The sequence below is a fragment of the Pogona vitticeps genome, chromosome 4 (genome assembly GCF_051106095.1).
Source record: "Pogona vitticeps strain Pit_001003342236 chromosome 4, PviZW2.1, whole genome shotgun sequence".
Classification (NCBI taxonomy): domain Eukaryota; kingdom Metazoa; phylum Chordata; class Lepidosauria; order Squamata; family Agamidae; genus Pogona; species Pogona vitticeps.
The window spans coordinates 153,899,131-153,922,879 of NC_135786.1; the positions used below are offsets into that span (position 1 = coordinate 153,899,131).

At 40.6% G+C, this 23,749-nt stretch overlaps 1 protein-coding gene across 1 annotated transcript in view; it reads left to right on the forward strand.

The window, feature by feature from the left end:
• The first annotated feature begins 12,297 nt into the window (after window positions 1-12,297).
• Window positions 12,298-23,749, forward strand: part of LOC110075430 (glutamate decarboxylase 1) — a 38,457-nt gene continuing 27,005 nt past the window's right edge. Inside the window, exons 1-2 of the mRNA XM_072998523.2 lie at window positions 12,298-12,541; window positions 22,493-22,621. Coding sequence (XP_072854624.2) covers window positions 12,490-12,541; window positions 22,493-22,621 — 181 coding nt within the window. The 5' untranslated portion in view covers window positions 12,298-12,489. The remainder of the gene's footprint in view (window positions 12,542-22,492; window positions 22,622-23,749) is intronic.

Genomic DNA, 23,749 nt, shown 5'->3' on the forward strand with positions numbered 1-23,749 from the left:
AAGGAAGAAAGTCAGAAAGCTTATTAGGAGCAATATAATATTCATTTTCCCCTGATGAGGAGAATGCTATGAGCAGAGCAGCTGTTTGAAAGATAATTAGTTTCTCTAATGGTTGTGCTAGATGGTTAGGTTCCTCTTACAGTATATTTATATATCTATATCTGTATCTTGATATCTGTAGCCCTGTTCAGTCATACATTGTGGGGTTGTTATTAATAGGCTCAGAGAAAAGTCACTTGCTGCATCCCCTCTCTATCATCACTTTCTCCGGGGGAAGGGGGGAAATGACATGTCTGAAGAGGAGAAACACCTGCCCTCTACACATGAGCAAAAACCCATTTTCCAGACTCTACACACAAGTAGGAGTTTCTCCTCCTCAGGCACATCACTCTTGACATGGTGAAAGTAATAATGGAAAGGAGGAGCCTAGTCACTCATGCTCCAAGTGTGATGATCAACAACCAGGAAGGCAACAATTTAACAGTCGTTCAATCTATCTATGTTGGAGGGCCTAGAATGAGCTCTCGGTGTAATTTCCTGGTGAATGAATTTTGCCACATATTTATTTATTTTATTTCCATTCCATTTATACCTCACCTATCTGGTCATTGCGGCCACTCTAGGAGTGCAAGGAAGACAGGCAGGTTGCCAAGACAGGCATTTTCAAACTGTCATTTTGAGAATGGGTTAAGAGTTTCCTTCTTCAGTCACTGTTGTATTTTGTTGCTGTATTGTAGGCATCCTTTTAAAAAAGAAACCTCCATACATCACCAAGAGTGGATCATGGGTGTGTTAAAATGGCTCCCTTATCCATATAGCTACTCTCCATGTAGTTCCTTTCTTTACAGCAGGTTGGATCATGGCACATAACAAGGCTGTTTTGAGTTCACCAAACATTGCAAGGTAGGAAAGGCTGCTTAACTATTACTACTGCTGCTGCTGCTGCTGCTGCTGCTCCTCCTCCTCCTCCTCCTCCTCCTCCTCCTTCTCCCTTTAACCAATCCCAGTTAACAACCTGGCTGCTGCATTTTGGACCCTTTGGAGTTTCCTAACACTTTCCAAAGGCAGCCCCACATAGAGCCAGGAACCCCTGGAGCTGAGAAGCCACAACCCATTCCAGCACGTAAATTCAAATAATTTATTGCCATTGTAAGTCTATGCATAGTATATACATACAACGAAATTCACACAGACACCCAGAGACCAGACCCACATGCACACACATAAAAAATCCCCAAACACTCCCTACCCACTGTCCAACTATTCACTACTGGTGGTCTTTAAATTCATTATTAAGTGCAATTATAGCTCTGGGATGAAAGCTATTCAGAAAATGTGTGGTCCGAGTCTTAATTGTTCTGTATCTTCTGCTAGATGGCAACAGTTCAAAGAAGTTGTAAGCAGAATGGGAAAAGTCTCTATTTATTTTATTTATTTATTTATTTGATTTATATCCCGCCCATCTGGTCTGGTGGTCCACTCTAAGGATGTTGTGTGACTTCCTCAGACAGCGGGATGTGCAGATGTCATCCAGGGTTGATAGCTGGAGCCTGATGATATTCTGGGCAATTTTAATGATTCTCCATAGAGCTTTTTTGTCCACTACAGAGCTACTCCCATAGAATGCCATAGGTTAGGACACTCTCAATGGTGCTACGATATTAGAACAGAAGAAAATGCTGAGATAAATTTAACTTTCCCAGCATTCTCAGGAAATACAGCTTGTTCTGTGCCTTCTTCACTAGCATGTTGGCATTTTTAGTCCATGAGAGGTCCTCTGAGATGTAAGTGCCCAGAAATTTAAAATTTAAAATTTTTAAAGAATTTAAATTTAGCTCAAGAATGGGTATTAGAGACTGACTGGTAATTATCCTATACTGAGAGGTCCAAGGAGGTTTTTTTTCAATAATGGTCTTACTACTGCCTCCTTTAAGCACACTGGGATGCTACCATGCTGCAAGGAGGCATTCGCTACTCCTTGGACCCACTTAGCCAGTCCCTTTCTGGCAGCTTTTATAAGCCAGGGTGGGTATGGGTGACCTTCACCTCTTTAAGGATCCTAAGATCCTATCCACATCATCTGGCTGCAAAAACTGACATTTATCGATCAACACAGGACAAATAGGAGCTATAGTTATATCTACAAGACTTGCATTAACTACAGCATCCAAGTCAGAGTGGATCTTAGCGATTTTGCCTGCCAAGCACTGTGCAAATTTTTCACAGCAAGCTATCAAGTGGTGAACACTATCTTCCTGAGGGCAATGCTGTAACAGGTCATTGACCACTCAGAAAATCTTTGCTGGGCAACTCTGTACAGACACAATGGTGACTTCTTTGCCATCACCACTACCACAGAATAGAGGAAGGCAGAGCTTTGTTGCAGTTCAGCCAGCAGCCCCTGGGAAAAGCTCCCGGGAACAGCTGGAACCACCCAGTCTGGGGTCCCTCTAGAAACGGGGGATCAAAGGGAAGACCAGGAAAGGTCTCTCTGAAGCAGTTGGTGAGCAACAGAAGGAAGACGATTGGGCAGCAACCTGATATTTCTTCCCTCTGAAAATTCACCCGAGCACAGATCGGATACAGGAGCAATCTTGGCAGAATAGCTGTGAGCAACTCCACCCCCACCCCCCGAGGAGAGGAGAACAAGAAATACGGTTGAAAATATGCATTAACAAAGTAAGTCGAAGCCTTTGATTTATGAACAACCTCATTAAGATGAAAAAGAAATTAGAGTGAAAATACGTGGCCAGAAGAAGATAAGGAGCGGCGAGTTTTGCTTACCAGCCTGCTTCTTCCAAAATGAAACTGATTCTTAAACAGCAGGCTGGTTCAAGGACGAAGAGAGAGACAGTGAGATGGAAAAATCTTGTGTTTCTGGAAAAAAATCCCAGAGAGAAACACCACCGGACAGGCTTTAAGAGATTGAAATTTTATGAATGCTGTTTAGTCTGGATCTTTCTCCCTAGACTGTGTGGGACTCTGATAACAGAATCTTGCTGGGTTTTTGGAGAAGGAGGAATAAGCTTTTAAAAGCAAGAAAAAGGACTGTGAAGCACCAGTGAGATGACGCAATAGGCTAGACTGAGGAGCTAGGAAAACCAGGACTGGAGTTTGATGAATGGGACTTTGATAACAGAACCTTGCTGGGTTTTAGAAGGAGGAACAAACTTTTGGAAGCAAGAAAACAGACTGAATCATCAGTGAGACAATGTAAATGAATAGACTGAGGAGCTAGGAAAACCAGGACTAGAATTTGACGGATCATAAGGATATCTACTGGAGAGACTGACTTCCTGTGTCTGCTGTTTAGTGTGGACTTTTTTTGGCTGGACTGTGTGGCCACAGTTGTAATTTAAATTGTTGGGCTAAAAGTTGATCTGTATACTATAATATCTGGTAAGGATGGGAGGAATTACCTAGGGGAGGTTTATGATGGTGGGTTTGTTTTGTTGATAAAATAGTGGAAACTAAAGAGTATTTTTTATACAGACCATACTCATTGGAAAGATGGAAATAGCCCCTGAAAAATTAAAATACGAATGTTGGGAACTTTGTCAGATAAAGAATGGCAGGTTACTATGCAAATGATAATAATAACAGTATTTCAGCAGGTAAATGAGCGTCTCAGCCAGATGGAAGATTTGATGAAAGAGAAGTCATCTAATGTTAAACAACAGTTAAATGAAACTGTATTAACTCCAGAACTGCTTTTATTGAGTGCGATGCCAGGTAACATAGATGGGATAAAGTGTTACCCACTGAGCTATTTAGCTACAACAGTCAGAAAATGTGAGGTTAAAAATTGGATTACTGTCCTGGATTCACCCTTCTCTTCTAAAAACTGGAAGAAAACAGAGCCACGGAAACAAAAGAAGCGTACTGAGAAAATATGGGAAGTGACAGAAATGGATACTCTTTCAGATGTGCTGAATGTATGTCCAAGACAGAAGGAAATTGAAAGAGGGGATGTATTTTACAAATTGTCTCGGTTTCCTGATGGTGTTGGAGTAACTTAGATTTAAACTAAAACATAAATGTAAGTTGATTGCTAGAGGGTAATCAAATAGTTAAAAAATATAAAGTTGATTTTTTTATTGAAAAATGAATAGATTGGATGCTTGTATACTTAATATGAATAGATTGGATGATTGTTCTCTTATCCTTAAATTTTTCCCCATCCCTTCCATTTCCTTTTACCTTTTGTATTCCCTACCCTATTCCTAATAGTTTAAAAATAAAATATTTTTTTTTAAAAAAAAAACACTACCACAGAATAGGCCTTTCAATGGACTCTCACCTATGTTTGGTCAGATTCACTCCAAGTTTTCTGCCAACATCACTTTAGTTTCTGTCCTATTCATTTCATCAGCAGCAGCATCCCAGTAAACTGGGGGGGGGGGGCAGTCTGTCTCTGCTTCGTAGAAGAGGATGCTTAGAAGCTATTGTGTCAACAGCCCTTACTGTTTCCCCATTCCAGAGTTCAACCAGGGCTTCAACAGAATAGTCTGTTGAGGCAACAGGAAACTTCCCAAGAGCCACCAGAAAGCAATTTGGATCCATCAGTCTCCTGCGGCAGACCATCTTAATTTCCTCCCCACCCCTGCAGAGGTGCTGAGTTCGAGAGAATCTAAACCCCACCAGATGATGATCTGACCATGACAACAGAACTACAGAGAGTTCCTCCACACCTGGATCAACAACATATACCCCAGTACAGAAAACCAGGTCTAAAGACTGCCTTGCAGTATGAGTGGTGACAAAAACCATCTGAAACAGACCCCAGGGTTGTCATGGAGGACATGAGTTCTTGAGCCACTCCTGACAAAGCTGCCTCGGCATGGATGTTGCAGTACCCCAGAACAACAAGCCGAGGAGACACCAGTAACACCCATAAGGCCATCTCAGCTAGCTCAGGAAGGGAGACTGTCGAGCAGCAGGGAGGACGATACACCAACAGAATCTCTATTCGGTCCCAGGCTCCAATTTTCAAATACATATATTCAGACCCAGAAAAGTGGAGGATGTGGCACCTGGTGAGGGGAATAGAATCATGACAGACTACCACAACTCCACCTCCCCACCACCCAGGTTTTGCCTGTTGCTACACAGAGAACCCTGGTGGACAAAGTTGGGTGAGATTGACACCCCCAACCTCATCCACCAAGTCTCTGTGAAACAAGCCAAATTGGCCTGCTCATCTAAGATGGCTGTTGTTTTTCCATTTACCAATCTGGCATTTAGCAGCAGCAGTTTCAACCCAGAGGGCCTGTCACCAGGGCTATCCAAGCTATTTAAGTTTGAGGAGAGCTTTGGGGCAACCAATATCCTTTTTGCCTTCTCTCTCACATGGTACTGTGAGTGTTGCCCCCCCCCACCATATGTGTCTCCCCCTGCCCTGAACAACTCCAATAGCAGCTCCTAGATTTCCCCCAGTATTCTCTTTACCATCAAAATGCATCCTTCCACAAGCAGAGAAAGACCAAATTAACAACCTCTCCCCAGAGTTGGCTGGGACTTTGGGGGGGGGGGCAGGCACAAAAGAACTAAAATGACGGGATGGTTTGGGAAGTCTGTGGTATTTTAAAGCTGTAAGGAGGAAGGAGTACAAAAAAGTAGTTGTTGAAAGAGTCCTTATAAAGAGTTCTCGTAGGCTGGGGCTCAGGGTCCACAACTTGTCTCATCGTCCAACTTGACGTTAAGTGTGCATGAAATGCCGCATATTGCACAATGCAGAGGCGCTACCTCTTCTGGTAGCATTCTTGTTGTATCTTCAGGCAGGGAAAGAGACGAGTCAATGAGCCGCCGGTATTCCCAACTCCAAACATTTGGCATTTGAGAAGACTCTTCTCACCAACTGGAATTAAAAGACTCTAATGGGGAGGACAGGGAGGGGGCTTCAGCATCTTTGAGAGCTTAAGTGTGAAAGGAATGGCATTTTCTGTCTCCCAGAAGATTGATATTTTTGGTTTCAGATGGTCATATCAGCTATAAACTTTAGAAGAGGTGCAACATGAGTTCCAGGACGTAGATGGATGCTACTGTTTCAGCATGGATTGCACACTTTTCTCAGCCTTTGGTACAGTCCTCTTTGGTATAGTATGAAATTGATCAGTCATACATTTATTTTAATCATTGTTTTCTGAAAAGGCTAACCTCAGGAGGTTTGTTTGCCTCTAGTACCTGTCTTGTCATTTGTAAACTTTATTGGGCTGCAGGCCCAGGCATAATCTTTGAGGGTAAATAATGCTAATCTCAAAGACAAATATTACCAGTCTCCCAAGTTCTTCTTTGGTCTGGATGAAAAACAGTGCTTGAAAGGAATTTGTGTCTTACTTGGAGCTGCAAGTGGAGGTGTGTGTGTTTGTGTGTGTGTGTATTTTATATATATAAGGTGAATTTAAATTCAGGAGCCCTCCAAACAGCTTCATATGTCGCAACCAAGGAATGTAGAAAGTGGTGTATCATACAGCAGTCTCTTAGAAATAATGTTGAACTTTCCCTGGCCAATGAAGGTTAGGAAATGCATGTATTAAAAGTTCAATGCTACAGAACATTTCTCCACAGAAAATATTACTGTTCCAGCAAGTAATGGATTAGGATGTTCAAGTCTGACCTTTCAAAGTTTATGTCCAAACTTTAAATCAATAACTAATATCTTAGATTTTTACTGCAGCTCTGGGCAGGATTAATTGCTCCCCTGGATGAAGTAAGGCACAGCCTTTAACAGCAAGCGCAAGTGCTAAGAGGAATTGAGGGCAAATTCACATTTACTTAACCATAAAAGAGTTGTTCTTTCAGTTGCAGTGACTGAAGCAAGACATCTCTTTTAAAAAAGTCATTTGTCACTGGACATTCATCAGTTTTAAAAGCACAATTGACAGAATTATGCTAAATCCATTTGTCATTCACAAACTGTATTGGTCCTCCAATTTCTCTGCTCTCTCATACAATTATACCGGTGGCATGTTTAACTTTGGCGACCCAGTCCCATGCAACCAAGCATAAGACAGCACCTACCATTGGCTGCACCAGTTGTTTTGTGGCCATACTGCACCGCCATTGGACAGAACATCTGCTGTCAACATCTGCTGTATTCAGGAATGATGCATGAGAATGCGATCTACAAGACTACACTAAAATCTTTACACTTTACACTTAAACAAGTCAAAGGCCCTATTCAGTCTTTTTTTTAAAAAAAGACATAAATTTGAAAAAATGGGAAGAACGTTCTAGTCTTGTCTCTTTGCACAGGAAAGCTTGTGCTACACATTTAGAAATATGGCTTCTCAATTGTGTGGACTTTCCAGCACTACTGCATCCAGTCTCTTATTGAATATTGGGAACAGAAAGAGCTGGCTTAAGATGTTGGTGTGTTAAAAAATGATAGTAACATTTTTACATCCTATTTTGCCTTGGTCTTCTACCATAGGGTGAATTGCCTGAAATGCATTCAACCTTGGAACACAAAGATACAGCTCAAGATGGGTAAGGTTACAAAAATATCTCAAATATTGTGTGCACAGAACTGCATGTGTTTCACCAAAACATTCAGAAATGGAAACACAAGATAAAATAAAATTAAAATGACACAAATTACATTAAGCACATCCTGTTTCTATTATGGGGTATTTCCTGACCCCAGTGTGTTCTGATGTCTTTAACACTGGGGGGAAATCAGTTTCTACAGAAGGGAAATTAAGACAATTAAAGTGTCTTACTTCAGCTTTAGGGCATCATGAGTCATTAAATAATAATATGGGCAAGAACATCTTGGTTACCCAAGCTTGGGAATCGCTGTCTTAGAAGATCACAAGCTGAATAAGTGCCAACAGTTTGATGAGGCTTCAAAGAAATATAAAAGTCTCCATAAACAGAACTCTGATGCCTGAGTCATGAGAAAATATGGATCCAGTGCGTTTTGTACTGACCAGGCTACACTGGAAGTATTGTGCAAAGTTCTGGGAACCATACTTCTTAAGAAGCTCATTGACAAACTGGTATGTGTTTGGAGGAGGGTGGTATATGGTGGAACTGAATGTCCTCCAATATGTCTTTCAACTCCATGGTTCTATGAGATCAGAGAATTCTAAAATGGAATGAACAACTTGGGGAAAATAATCTGCCATGCATTGCATGCAAATACGTACATGTGTAAAAGTCAAACCAAACCAAAACAAAGAACACTGTTTTTCCAGGAAAGCTCATTCAACTATGAACAAAAAGAGGTTTACTCAGCTGGCACTGAACCGCCCAAGATCAGCTCTAGTAACAGGCAGGCTATTGCAAGAAGTAGAATTCAAGTTATCTGTATAAGGTTGTGTAATGCTTTCTATTTTACCGTTAGACAAAGGTACCATTTACCTTTACTTTTGTCTCATTTAATTTGACCATCAAATAGATGTGGTTCACATCTAGCTGATTATTCCCATTCCAACCAATGAAACAGAAAGCACATGCGATTCATCAGCTGGGAAATCTACAAAGAACTTTGATCAAAAATGTGAAATGACCCAAGGAGTGAAAGGAATATCTATAAAAGCACTGGAAGTTAGATGAAAGACATTTTTAAAAGATGAAAGGAAGGTGCTAGAAATCCTGTATTCCTCTGAGAATATCTGAAACGTATGGTCAGAAAATGTAAAGTTATTGAGGCAGCAGTTCTCATCAGTGCTTACTTGGAAATGGGGCTTATTTCTGAGTAAGGAAGATCTCCCTGAATCTGTGAAAGAACTTTTCTGGCTTTTGCAAATGAGGAATAAAGAAGTAATCTACAAACATGTAACTTGTTTTCATTTCACATAGGATGTGCAGGTAATGCGCTTATCTCCACTTGCCACTCTGATTTGATTCTGCTAGAGTTAGGTAAAGGTAAAGGTAAGGGTTCAAAAAGAAAGGCTATTTTTAGCACAAAAATATTTTGAACAAAACTCCTTTTGTTTGTGCAAAATACAAAGATTTTAGTAAAATACTGGGGGGGGGGGGTTGCACAAGAAGAAGGGTGGTTTTTGTTGTTGTTGGGGGTTTGCATAAAATCACTTCCAAGGATTTGTTGACCCCTCTCAAATAAGGTAAAGGTAAAGGTTCCCCTTGACAATTTTTGTCCAGTCGTGTTCGACTCTAGGGGGCAGTGCTCATCCCCATTTCCAAGCCACAGAGCCAGCGTTTGTCTGAAGACAATCTTCCGTGGTCACATGGCCAGTGCGACTTAGACACGGAACGCTGTTACCTTCCCGCCGAGGTGGTCCCTATTTATCTACTCGCATTTGCATGCTTTCAAACTACTAGGTTGGCAGGAGCTGGGACAAGCGACGGGCGCTCACTCTGTCACATGGATTTGATCTTACAGCTGAAGATCTACAGACCTTACAGCACAGAGGCTTCTGCAGTTTAACCCGCAGCAGCACCACGTCCCTTTCTGCTAGAGTCAGAATATACAAATAAATCTATACTAAAAAACTGCCCACATAGACTTCATATGTATTTCCTCTCTGTTTAACAGGGAACTGACCCTCTACACATAAATGGTTTTCTGAGAGAGATTTGCTTTGAACTGCTTGTCATTTCTTATTGCTAAAAACCACACCATTCGCTCATTCCATTTTCCATTTCTGCACCCTTCCAATACAGTAGTTGTGGTAGTTTTTCCTTTGTACACCAACCTACATCTGGAAGGAGAAAGGAGCTGTGGTTTTCCATTAGAATAAATATTACCATATTATATTCAAGTTGAAGGACAATTCCTGTCTTTTCCACATGACTATATGCTCTGTCCTTTCTTCCTAATACTAGTTCCCACATAAGATGGAAAGAGTTTGTGGTGTGAAGAGCAGGCATCATCTCCTTCCTTCAGAGTAGTTGTGAGGAAAGAAGCGTGCAAGGCTGCTGCTGGAGATTAAAGAGAGCCAGTCGTGCCTTCTATCAAAGCCCCCCCCCCCACACACACAAAAGTCTTATAAGAAAAATGTTGGGAGGGGGTCCAATCTAAGATAATTTCTTCACCTTTCAACATCTGAGAAAGATTGATTTTGCTGTGCATCTGTCCCTTTATCAGATATTGGAAGCTGGGTTTGAATTCTCCACGTAACATTAATATGGAACAATGGAATAAGGTCCCAGATGCATACAAAATAATTCTTGGTATTTGAAGAAATCTCACCAGCATGCCATTTATTGTTGAGACAAACTCTCTCAAGAGGATAAGCAAGCTGGTCAAGGGTTCTGTGACCACTAGGAATTCTCACATTTGGCATGAAAGTGAGGCACCAAATGTTCACACAAACTTGCACAAAAAGCCTCCAGTGTCTTTTCTATCTCTGAAGCTCACTGCCCATACACAGGTAGTGCAAAAAGGGCAGGCCAATTGCTCATAAACAGGCCAACAGCCCACCAAAGGCTGAATAATTCATGCAACAATAGCTATTGTTGTTTTATTTTGTACAATTGCATAAAAATTAGTTTTCCGAATGCATAAATGGTATCTGAGATTTGAAAAGAAAAAATGGTCCACTAACATAAGAAGATTATTATTTTTTTGCTTGTTTGCTTTATTTCCCCACTTAACATGTAAAGATGAACCAGCGTATCTTGTAGTCTGAGTGGAAGGGGGTTGCCCCCCTCCCGATCAGTTCAGGGTAAGTCTGCAGAGGCATCAGTCCATGTATATCTTTCACGGCTCCAGGGCCTCAACAATAATAACTATAGGTAAAGGTTCCCCTTGACATTTAGTCCAGTCGTGTCCGACTCTAGGGCACGGTGCTCATACTCGTTTCTAAGCCACAGAGTCAGCATTTGTCCGAAGACAGTTTCCATGGTCACGTGGTCCAGTTTTTAAAAGGAACAAAGGATGGACAATGTCCCAAGGTTCACAGAAAGTGGCATAGCTAATATGCTGGTTTGTTCTGAGACAGAACAAATATAGTCACTTAACTGACCACAGCTGCCTCAAGAAGCATAAGGTTGCTGCTGGAGGTGAACAACAAGATGATGTCTCCTCCCATTCCATGAGCAGGACAGAGCAGTCAAGATCAGCAGTTGAAGGACTGATGATAGGACAACATCTTCCACCATACCTTAAGGCAATAGGGTTGTTTGGAGGGCAAATCGTGGGGCAGAAAAATCCACTTGGGGGAAAATACCTAATACTGATCCCTATACATTCACACTCTTCATATGATCACAGAAGTGGCTGAAGAGGGAGAATGAAGGAACCTCTCTCTTCAGACATTTCCATGATCATGTGAAGAAAACGATGACTGAGAGAGGAGGGTAACACACTCTACACTGAATGTGTTGGGGCAACTAGATCCATTAACACTTGAATACGGGTTTTGAGAAGATGAAAATCCAGAAGGGAAGGAGGGAGTATTTCTAACCATTTAACAGGAATAGACAACACCAACAGGCCAAGGGACCAATATCACACATTTGGATCCCACCATGGGCCACAAATCTTTGACAGCAGAGACTACATATCCCTGAAATTGGGTGCATAGCCACTGCAAGGTGGGGAGAATCCCACCTTCAGTTATTCCACTGTGTGCACAGACCAGGAGCAGGCACTATGTTTTAGAGGACAACCACATTCCCGCAAGTGTCCATGAAGGATATTTATCCTTTAAATCAAGGCATTTACTCTTAAACTGACTACTTCTAGTGATAACATATTTTTTAAAATACTGCTTTGGTGACATTTGACAGCACTGACTTTGAAGGAAGTAGCAGGGCCTCCAAAAATATTGGAAGGGGTCACCAAAATAAAAGAGGTGGGAGTCCTTGAACAGTTAACCCCAGCAGTAACACAGACATACTAATAAAGAATTATTACAGGGAATGGAAAGAAGTGCTCCCTAACATACAAAGGGCACCTTGTGAATACAAATATGTATATGGTACAACAATAGCATTTATTGAAAAATAATGAACATTTTTTACTATATACATTTTGTGATCCAATATAAACTAAGCAGGTACCTTGTGCTTTTCAAGATGTTTTTTGACTGCAACTGTGATCAGCCCTAGGCAACATAGCTAATGTGGAGGAATGATAGGACTTGCAGTCCAAGAAGAGGTCCCTGATTAGATTCCTATATGACAGTACACAAGCTAGGGAAATGGGTTGGCATATTCAATTTTCTGTTGTAATATTGCTCATTCTCTGCAGAAAACTATGGAATTGAAAGTAACTTTTACTGCCCCTGAATCAACAATCTATCAGAGGATCCTAGGAGTCTTAGAGCAGTGATGTCACTTTAAAAAGAAACACTCACACAAAGCAAGTCAGAATTCCTGGTCTCCACCCATCTTGCTTAACAAATTGCTGGAACGCCCTGAGGCACTAAGCATTCAACAGATATATCTAAGCAATGTGCTATATAATAAAACAGCTTACTCCAGTAGCACATTTAAATGACGTGTATAAATATACATATATGTGCATAGGTTGCTGACACTTTTATTTTTCCTACAACGGATGTTTTTCTGTGGTGCATGGTTATTCAGAGAGGCAAAGAGATGGATTTCCGACCAGTTACCCACACAAGTAAGTATTCTGACAGCAGTAGCTGATTTGGAAAAACTGAACAGTTCAAGGCTTCTAAAAGTCGTAAATCTGGTGTTAGTGTTGTTTTATAGCTGATGAAAGGGTGAGACAGTCTGGAATGTGGATGTATTTTCAGTGTGTGTACAGTTTATAACAAAATACATTGTGAAGGGGAGGGGAGGCTACTCCTTGGAAGCACTTTAATGACAATTATGAAATCTGGGAAATTGGGGTAGAAATTCAGACTCCTTAATTTTACCGTTTGCTGAAAGATGAGCACAGGAAACAAAAGTAGTCTCACATTTACACATAAGTTCTTCCCCAAGAGTTTTCTCAAATCCACTTTGTGCATAAGATGATTAATTTGTGGCTTTAAAAAAATGCCACAAAGGAATTACATTTTGAACAGTTTCCTTCTTGTCTGATGATTGGGGAAAAGACTGTAAAAATAATGAGGTTGAATCATTCCAAAGTGAGTAACATACAGAATTAAATTTGACAAGGGCTATGAGATTATCCCAGTCTCTGCACTGAAGTTCTGGTGTGGTTCATGGTTTTGAAAGAGAAGAAAAGTTAAAGAGTTTGCTCGGAAACTTTTTTTAGTTTTCTTTTTTAGATGATCTAGTTTTTGCACCATTAAAGCATGGAGGTAACCAATAGCAAGCCCTCTTGCCTCTAATCCAGCTGTGTACAGATGCAAGCAGAAAACTGAAGTGGGTGAACAGTTTTGAGCAAGTGCCCCTTGGTATCTCTCAGGGCAATATGTAGCCTGTAGATCTTTGCCTTGTTTTGGTCCTAGAGAATGGGATTTGGGGTTGGTCTGGGTGATGCCTGTAGGTCTTTCATAGCCCTGTAATTCTGAGCTAATGGAACTGGTGGACTGCTAGAGGTTGCCTTGATGTCCATGGCAAAATGACCATTCATGGCATTTTCTGGGCTTCCCCTTCCAAATGAATATGCCAGGTTGGTACCTGGGTACGGCCAGAGGAAGCAACATGAATTAATTGAAGTTTTGGGAGATTTAGTCAAAGACCTTAAACAGACCTCTCAAGGCACCTTTAGGGGGCACAAGCCAAGGATGGAAAATGTTACCTGTTTTGCACTACAATTCCCAGAATACCTTCAGCCAGCATGGTCATGTGTTAGCATTTTCCCCCTAGAATGCAGTATCGAAGAGCTTCATGGCACAGTAGTTAAACTGCTATACTGCAGCCAAAACTCTGCTCACAACCCAGGCTCAGTCCTAGGTAGCTGGCTCAAGGTTCAATCAGCCTTCCATTCTTCTGAGGTCAGTAAACTAAGTAACCTGCATTGCTGGGGAAAGGCAATGTGTACCCTGCATAATTAAATTGTAAACAACCCAGATAGTACTCTAAGCATCATGGGGGGGGGGTATACACAACACATTTGGCTTTTGCTTTAAAGTTAATACCACTGGAAATAGTTAAATGATGGATGAGTTGGCACTTCTCCTTTCTTATTTCCTCTCCTTCCTACCCCAGTCCCACAAGTAGTATATCAGTGAGTGTGTAAAAAGAATCAGTCTAGGAAAAAGAAGGTATCTTGGTAATTACTTCCCTCTAATTTTGCATAAATGAATCAGTCATTTTACCATTCTTGTGTTTCTGTTTGAAATAAATGTACAAAATGGATTCTGGGGAAATTGAAAATAGGTTTGCATGTTGAATAGAGACTATCGCAGTGACAAGTCCAAATTGCAATAGATGCCATTAAATGCACCAAACACACTGGATGAAAACAGGGACTGACACATTTAAGGCACAATTCCATTTGTAACAGGTGCGGTTTTGCACATTCCGATAATTGTATGCAAATATCTATGGTGGCAGCTGCTTTTTGAAGGTAAAAGCAAGTAATTAAATATGTAAATGTTATTTTGCTTCCACAGAGAGCATTTAAGCAAAAATCAAATGAAGCCATACAAATATCAGGCTTGTCATGGTTTATGTTGTTATGCCCCTTGAGTTGACTGAAGACAATTTAATGATAAAAGGTAGCACGATGGAAATATTCTAAAATCCACAGTAGGACAAAACTTTTATTAGATCCAACTGTAGCCTCGAAAAGTAAGCGAGCAAAATCTCCAAGATGCTTCATTGTGTTGGATATAAAGCTGATTGGCTTTAGGAAGGGAGACTAGAAAAGGCTGGCCTGAGGCTGAAAGAACAAGACCTGCATTTACTCATATAGTGTATCTTTGCTACACAAGTATACCCACTGACTACTACTTTAAGTGCCATGGATCCATTTTCAGGAATCCTGTGATCTGGGGAGATGCTTAGAAGTTTTTTTTTTGCTAGGGAACTCTAATACTGTCATTCAGGGGAATACACCACAGCTCCCTAACAAATAATTCTAAGCCGATATGTGCCGATTTGTGCTTTTGGAAGCACAGGCTGCTTTGGGTGAAGCTCCCAAGTCTCAGGGCAGCAGTATAAGTCTGAGGGAATTGCTATGTCTCCCTCAGTTTTCGTGCATAAGCTGTCTCCTTTTTTCATCAGCCAGCCACTTTTCACTCAAACAAAATGCAATGGTCAGGGATGTTTTTCAACAACTGTGAATGGTAATGAGCTTTATAAAAATAGAACTTTAAATATACATACGCTAGATACAAATTCCAAATTTCCCTCATGTAGAATTACCTAGTGTTAGAGAATCTAGAAGATGAGCACATGGTCCATAGTATGGTTACCGGGAGAAGACAGGCGTGAGAAAAGCTTGGATGCGGCTATAGTCCCTCTTTGCCAAAATATTTTGAAGGGCTGTTTTAGACTTAATGAAATGGTGAAGCAACGGTTTGAGTAATTGCAGTACATATAATGAATGGAGAAAATTATACACTCTTTAACCTCTCAGGTAAACTAATATAGTCATGCCTGCTGCACAGAAAGCAGACTATAAAGCTATGTTCCAATTTCCAAATGCTTTCCTTGAGTTAGGAAGAAGAAAAGCTATATCAGACAAAAAGGAGGAAGAAAAGCTATATCAGACAAGAGCTCTATGAACATGTTGTGTGCATGCTTTCCAATATATGTTCTCTCACCTTTTTTGGGGGGGGGGAAGGGAGTGGGGATAGCTGAGAGTTAGCAAAATTTGTTATTGGAAACCAAGGTCAAAATCCTCTAAGACAGTTAAGTTTGACAGGGACAAAAATCAACTCATGTGAAATGTGGTGTTGGGGAAAGCCTTACAGACAGCCAGAAAGGCAGAGAAATGGGTGCTCAAGCAAGTCAAGCCTGAATACTCACTAGAACAAAAACAAGTCAACTGAGGCTATCCTGCCATGCACATATAATGAAAATAGAGAACTGACAATAGAAGACAATATTGCTGGGAAAAGGGGGGCAATAATTCAAGGCAGATTATCTCAATAAAGTAATCCATTGCTCTTAAGTTTGCAAGACCTGAGCAGAACTTACTGGGAAAGACACTATTGCTAGGAAGGGTAGGTAGTAGGAAGACAGAACAAGCTAATGTGAGATGTTGTTGATTTTCAAGATCTGAGCAGAGTTGTTAATGGTCTGACATTTTGGAGGTCATTAACTCATCTAGTCAGCATACATGGGAAGTGACTTGGTGGCACGTAACAGCTTTAGAGTTTTTTCTTAATTACCAAACACTTGTATAGAGAGAAGACAAGTGGAATGGTTGAAAGTATAACAGGATAGAGACACCAAAAACCAAACCAAATTATTTCACAGCTTTAACAAGTAAGCTTCTGAAGATTTTTCCCCTCTGTTCTTTTAAAAAATCTCTTTTAAAATATCTTTACAGTCAGGCACAGAATGCCTTTGTCAGCATAAATATCTGTTTGACCAGGAAGGAGTTAAAAAGTTCTCCTCCTGGGAGTCAGCTAATTGCATCCTGACTGTCAGGGCTAAAATGTTCAGATGGCCCCAGATCTGGAGCTGATTTTCTCTTTGAAAACTTGTGTCAGGAACCAGGTCTCAGAAGTCCTTAGAGCATGTGTGCTGACAGGACTCACAGCTGGGACAAACACAACTGCTCTGTTATTTTGTAATGTAGAGATGCATTGAAGATAATTAACAAAACTGTATGCTAGTTCTCTGGAATTAGCAAATGACCCTTTTAAGAGCACTCTCACTCCATTACATTCTCTAAAGCAAACCTGGATTTTTTTACTCTTTAAATAAATCCTGTCTTTTGACTCTGTTTCCATGACCTTTCATTGCCCTACAAGTTTTTCCCATGAAATTGAAACATTGTATCTACTTTGGAACACTCTTGCTGATAAACCTGTTCCATACATGCTCAGTCTTATAGCAAAGTGGTTGTATTTCTCCTTTGAAAGGCTTTTTTTGAGGATTAATAATTCAGCCCTTGCAGTCTGTATTCTTTCCAAATAAAAAAGGGGGGGCGAACCATTCTCATTCAAGATAAGCAAGATTAGTCTTTTTAATTTACTTGATCTGTCTTAAATCTCACAATGTCACCTGCTTCTTCATGAGTGGTGATCCAAATTCCAATGACAAAATTATAATTTTTTTGCTTCTGCTGCCTCATTTTTAGAATTGCCTTGTAAAATGTTGATTTGCTCTGCTGCACAATAAAATAGCTTTATACTCCTTAAACAAGTGCAATCCCTAATGAAAAAGGACAGTGTTTCACACAGCATTTTAAAGGGGACAGCATGGGAGAGTTGGCTTTCCAAACTTGATGAAGCATAGACACCTTCCAAAAGCTTTTCAATTCCTGCCATAAGGAGGAAAGCACCATATTCTTTTTTCTTCATTTTCAAATTATATTCAAGTAAACGTCCATGACTAAAAATGTGTGTATTTGAAACAGTGTACATGAAATACCCTTGAGTCAGTGGGGAAAGTGCATAACAATGTGTGCCTCAATCATTGATGCTGAATATGTATGAATTTCTGTGTGGGAAGTGGAAAAAGGACCTCAAAACCTGATATGGAATCTTGATAGGATGAAAATACTGGTAGGATTTGGAAAAATGCAATATAAAGGAAAATGACAGATTTTCACATTCTTATAGCCCCCAGGAATCATGATCAGTTGGTGGCTAACTCAATGGCTTGGGAAGGGTAATTAATTTGGGACATGAATCAAAGCAATGGGCTGAACACAGGTGAGGTGAGGAAGACTTTGTTATGCCTGAAAAATGACAAGGAAGAGAAGGAACAGTTTAGGATCTCGATACTTGGTGGAACGCCTACTCCCACCAAGATCTACCCGTGTCACCTACGTGAGCCAGGAGGTGAGGCTGAGAAGCCTGACGCTGAGGGAGGCCCGGAAGGAAAGAACTAGAAACCGGGCCTTCTCGGCGGTGGCTCCTCGCCTCTGGAATAACCTACCTCCTACCCCGGAGATTCGCGTTGCACCCTCGCCGGATACTTTTAAGAACCAACTAAAAACGTGGATGTATAGGCAGGCCTTCCCTTCCAGTTAATTCCTGTCCTCTTTCCTTTTTCCCCTCTTTATTTGATTTATTTTGTATTTTTCCCATTGCAAAATCATTTAATTAATTAATTGTTACAAATTTTTCTTGAACTTGTTATGTTTTATGTTGTAATCCACCTAGAGTGGTCGAAATGACTAGATAGGTGGGGTATAAATACAATTAATAATAATAATAATAATAATAATAATAATAATAATAATAATAATAATAATAATAATAATAATAATAATAATGATGATGATGATGATGATGATGATGATGATGATGATGATGATGATGATGATGATGATGATGATGATGATGATGATAATAATAATAATAATAATAATAATAATAATAATAATAATAATAATAATAATAATAATAATAATAATAATAATAATAATAATAATAATAATAATAATAAAGGAAACAGGAGGCTTTTTGAAATATTAGGCTTGAATTCCAAATATACCCAAGCTAGAGCTGGCCTTGATGTTGCTTTTATGAATACCACAACCCTGCTATTGTTTGGCATGCAAAGAGAAGGATAGAATAGCAAAATGTCATTTTACTTTGCTATAGAGCAGGCTTTGCTATAGAGTTGGTGAAGCAAAAGCTGGTAACTGAGGTTGTTCTTTTCATCACTCAGATGGCACGAGCAAGGACGACACCATTCAGCAGGTGGAAAGGTGGCTTTACTTTTTTTTTCCTTGAGTGATTTAAAAGCACGTGAATGAGTACTCTTTTCGAAAGCAAGAATGTAAACCTCTGTGGTTTCTTTACGACACAGTTTAAACAGCCATAATCAGACTATGCGGCATACAGTACGATTGCTGCTTTCTAAAATTGTTTGTGTTCTGATTTGTTATGTAGGCAGGTGAAATTATAGCAAGTCCTCACAAGTGGGCCCAATTTAGCAGATATTTCAATAGGCAGAAGAGAGAATGAGATGTTTTTAAAAGCTATGTAAAATCCCTGCTTCCTTTAGGTGTTATGGTATCCATATTCTCTGTAAGGACATGCAAGGATTCAGTTTTAAGTTCAAGGCTTGTCTTGAATCAAAGTGTCATTATGTACATGACGGTTGCACTTTGCACTCCAGAGTGCAACACAAAAAGCAAAGCATGCTGCTTATATACTGCCCCATAGTGCTTCAAGCACTCTCTGGGTGGTTTACAAGTTAATTATGCAGGCTACACATTCCAACCCCCCCCCCCCCGCCAACCTGAGTACTCATTTTATTGACCTTGGAAGGATAGAAGGCTGAGTCAACCTTGAGCCGGCTACCTGGGATTGAATCCCAGGTCATGAGCACAGTTTTGGCTGCAGTACAGCAGTTTAACCACTAGTCTGTGGGAAAATGCTTTCAAATACTGTGTCCAATTCAGGAATGTAGGAAGTTGACTCACAGTGAATCAGATTGTTGGTTTGCTTAGTCTAGTAGAGTCAACTCTGTATGGCAACAGCTTTTTAGGTTTTAAGGCAGGGTTCCTTACCAACCTGTAGATCCCAGACACTCCCTTGTGGTCTCTTGTCCAAGGGCTAAACAAGCCCACTCAGCTTCCTTAAAATAAAATTTAAAAGATTCGTATTCCAGGTGATAACAGGCATGCATATCTAGCGCTGGGGAGGGGATAAACAAATAAAGGGACATATCTCATCTTATTAAAAGAGGAGCATGCAAATGAGACAGGAAATTGGGAACTGGATATGTTACCAACCATCTCTTTATTAGATGAAAGGTCCTTGTGTTTTAAATAACTGGGGGGAAAAAGACTGTATAGTCACCAAAAGCAAGGGAGGTACTTCTAGATACTTTGGGAACACCTTAGACAAACAGAAATACAAATATATCTGGAAAGAACCCTGTTCAACCAGAATATGTGATCTTATATAAGGCTGCTTCAATCCCAAGAATGCTGAGGAAGATGAGATGGGAGAAGCCAAAACAATCCTAGCAGGAAAGACTGAAAGAATTGAGCATGTTTAGCCTTGAGAAAAGAAGACAGAGGGGTGATATGATAACACTTTTCAAATACTTGAAAGACTGTCATACAGAGGAGGGGCAGGTTCTCTTCTTGATCATCCCAGAGTGCAGGACACGCCACAATGGGCTCAGGTTACAGGAAGCCAGATTTTAGTTGAATATCAGGAAAATCTTCCTGTTAGAGCAGAACAGCAATTGAACTAACTACCTCAAGAGGTAGTGCGTGCTCCAAAACTGGAGCCATTCAAGAGAAACTTAGACAACGTGGCAGATATCCTTTGCTCTATATTCCTGCATTGAGCAGGGGGTCAAATTTGATGGCCTTGTAGGCCCCTTCCAATTTTGCTATTCTATGATTCTATGAATCCAAAATTTAGGCAGATGATAGGCCTATTTAAGCATTGAGTTCCTTCATATTGTTAGAATTCAATCAAGGGAAAGGTGGGACTCACCCACCAGCTGTACCTTTTCCTCTATGCCCCTATGACCAGCCATCTTATTCTGCACATATTGGTTATGAAGGCCCGCTTCACTTTTAAAAATAAAGCTGTTTTCATCCTTAATATAATTGTGTAAATTTTCCTGGGGGAACAATCCCCATTTACAGTGGTGCCTCGCTTAACGACGTTAATTTGTTCCAGCGAAATCGCTGTAGAATGAAAACATCGTAAAGCGAAATTAAAAAACACATTGAAAACTGTTCAGTGTGTTCCAATGGGCTAAAAACTCACCATCCAGCGAAGATCCTCCATACGGAGGACATTTTCGGTGCCTGTATAGCGAGGAATCCGTCCCTAAGCACAACGGGGAACCATTTTAAGCATCCGGTGGCCATTTTGAAAACCCAACAATAAGCTGTTTTGATCATCGTTAAGCGAAGAATTGGTTCCCAAAGCAGGGAACTGATCATCGGGAAGCAAAAAAACCCTATTTAACACATCGCAAAAAGTTCATCATGAAGCGGATTCATCATAATGGTGCGACTTTATACAGATATAATTTAGGAAGTGGAGTTCTTCCCCCTAGTACAGAGGAATAACATGCTGAATCTGTTCATCAAATAGCTAATAAAGATGCTGAGCCTATAAGAAAAAAGAGAACATAACTCTAAATCAGCACTATAGAAAGTTTCAAAGGCAAAGTTTTAGCAGCTAAGTACTCAAAACTCAAGGCCTGGAAAAACTGATGTCAGTCTTGGCTTTTTTCATCATCAGTTTTAAAAAAAAAGTCAGGTTCTTTCCAGCCCCAAAATGAAGAAATTTGCAAATTTGGGAGAAATGAACTAAAATGAACCTTCCATCCATCCATTGCTGTAAGCACATGAGCCTAGGCTTCCTATGTGATTTATACTCCTGTATGGCTTTCCTACAGGCACACTGCAAGGTCCCTACTTCAGACATTTCCAGCCAGCATGTGGATCTTGGAGGGCCAGGCCCCTGGGAGCCTGGTCTTTCCTTCCCCTCACAAATTCTAATTTTCTAAAGGAGCCAACACCCACCTTGGGGATATGCAGTTGTCCACTGATCAAGTATATGACTGTGATTAGCTTCAGATGAAATGTTTGTATGTGGGATGAGAACTAAACCAGAAGCAGGAAAATAAAGGAAAGAAGAACGCACTGGTTAGAAACATAGGAAACTACTTCTATAAAGTCAGACCTTTATAGCCTCTCTGCCTCCGTATTGCCTAGTAGAACCTGTTCTCCAGGGCTTCTGGTAGGACACATTCTTAGCTCTACCTGGGGATCTGTGGTATGTTGTTCTTGTAGGCTCCCATCCAAATAGTAACCAGATCTAGTTCTTCCTAGCTTCTGAAGCCAGATGAGATGGGTGTGTTCTGCGTGTCAAGATGGTTCAAGCTGCTGGTGGTTTACTCAGAGGAGAGATGAGAGTTGGGGATTTGTGTTTTCCACCTCTGAAACAGCAACCCTCCCACTATACAGCTGTGAAATAATCAGATTTTAAAACATGTTAAGTAAGTGCTCTATATAGCACATTAGGAGAAGTGTTCAGTGTTTGGCAGGGCTGGTGAAGTCTTATCTGAACAGTACTGCAAAGCTCCTGATCTGAGTACAGGCAAGAACGGGAGCCCTTCTCTGAGAGCAAAGTGCAACACTGGCACCACACACAGCCTTCCTAGGCCATTTTTGTGCTCTTAGCCCCATCAGACTGGGAAAAAAAAAGTAATTTGTCACTCCTGGAATTATTCCCAGGAGCAGTGATACATCACAGCCCTCTTCCTTGCAGATTTCAGAACCCAGTGGATTTCTGGGCACACCTGCCTTCATTCTCCAGCCACATTTTCTTCCACACAGCCTCCATAGAATCCTGATCCTCCTCTACTGAAGTTGCCCACCCCTACTATCTATGGCTGGATATCTTATATCTATTATTGAAGTTAATACTGCTGGAGTATTATCAAATAGGTTATAACTCTGCACTGATATGGTTCTTTTAACTGGCCTACTCGACATTCTGAATACTGACGTTTTTTTTTCCACGTGGTCATGTTGCTTTCCCAGATGAGCAAGGCTGTACCAATGAGCAGAAAGAAAAGCGGAAGTCTGTTTTCCAGGGAAAATGTGAGGAGGGACAAAATAATTGTACCATTGACAGCTGTGTAACAAATTTCTCCAACATCTATGAGTCAGGTAAGGTTCCTACTTTGTTTCAGCAGAGACATTCATTTGCACAAGTATGAGTGTCTCTGTGTTTATGTCTCTATGCATTGCATAGTGATGAGTTGAGGAAGCGTCACATTTCTCTGAATGCCTTCTCCATTGCATGGGTTTTCTGCCTGTCTAGCTCTCCCCTTTAACATTATCATGGACGTATAAAGCAAAAGGTCACTTTTTAAAAAACTATTGTGTCTCTCTTCTGCCACCATCATTTGCTATGCTGTGTTTTTAGTTAGTATGGGGACGGTTCTCTTTTGTTTGCAGTTTTAATTCGATGTTTATCATTGGATTTTTAATTATGGAATGTTATTTCTGTCTATAACGTGATGTTGTAAGCTGCCCAGAGTAGTAGTCTAGCCACTAGATGGGTGAGATAAAATTGGAAATAAATAAATAAAATATATATGCCCACCTTTTTTGTTTTCATAGAAGTATCTGAAGCAAACCACATAAGAGGTCTGAAGGGGTTTGGGGGGGAGGTGTTTTTCTTTTGTTATCTGGACACTGTAAATGGAAGGTTGTTAGAGTTCATTTCATCATTGCCTGCCTACGATCCAAGCAGAGAGAATTCCCCCCTGTGAGAAAAATAAAACATAAGGTGGAAATTGCATGTTAACACTGAGAAGAGCATGTAGGCCTGAATCAGAATTAAAACTATGGTTCAGGGCTGTATGCCTCACAAAAGTCAAAGACGACAGCCGGGGAGAGATACCACTGGATGAGAAATGTACTGAAAGAGAGGAACTGCTGCATGATATTGGGCAAGAGTTGACCACAGCTTCAGTGTTTCACTGTTCTCCTGGAACATCAAAAAACCGCAAAAGGGTGTAGACAACTTTGTATCAAGGCTATAAAATTCTTAACAGTGTATGATCAAATTGCCTTGCGCCACAGGACAGTTGCAATTTCCTGTTGGGTAATGTGCCTCTAATTGCAATAAGATCTTATTACTTTTAATAACGCTATCTGCGCTGAGACAGTCTCCTTTGTTCTAGAGTCCATTTTTTTATTCACACCTCCGCCATTTTGGGATGTGGCTCCCCACTTTGCTCAAATCCTGGAGTGCTCCTACCTTTCACAGCCAGGTCTTGTTCAATCCAT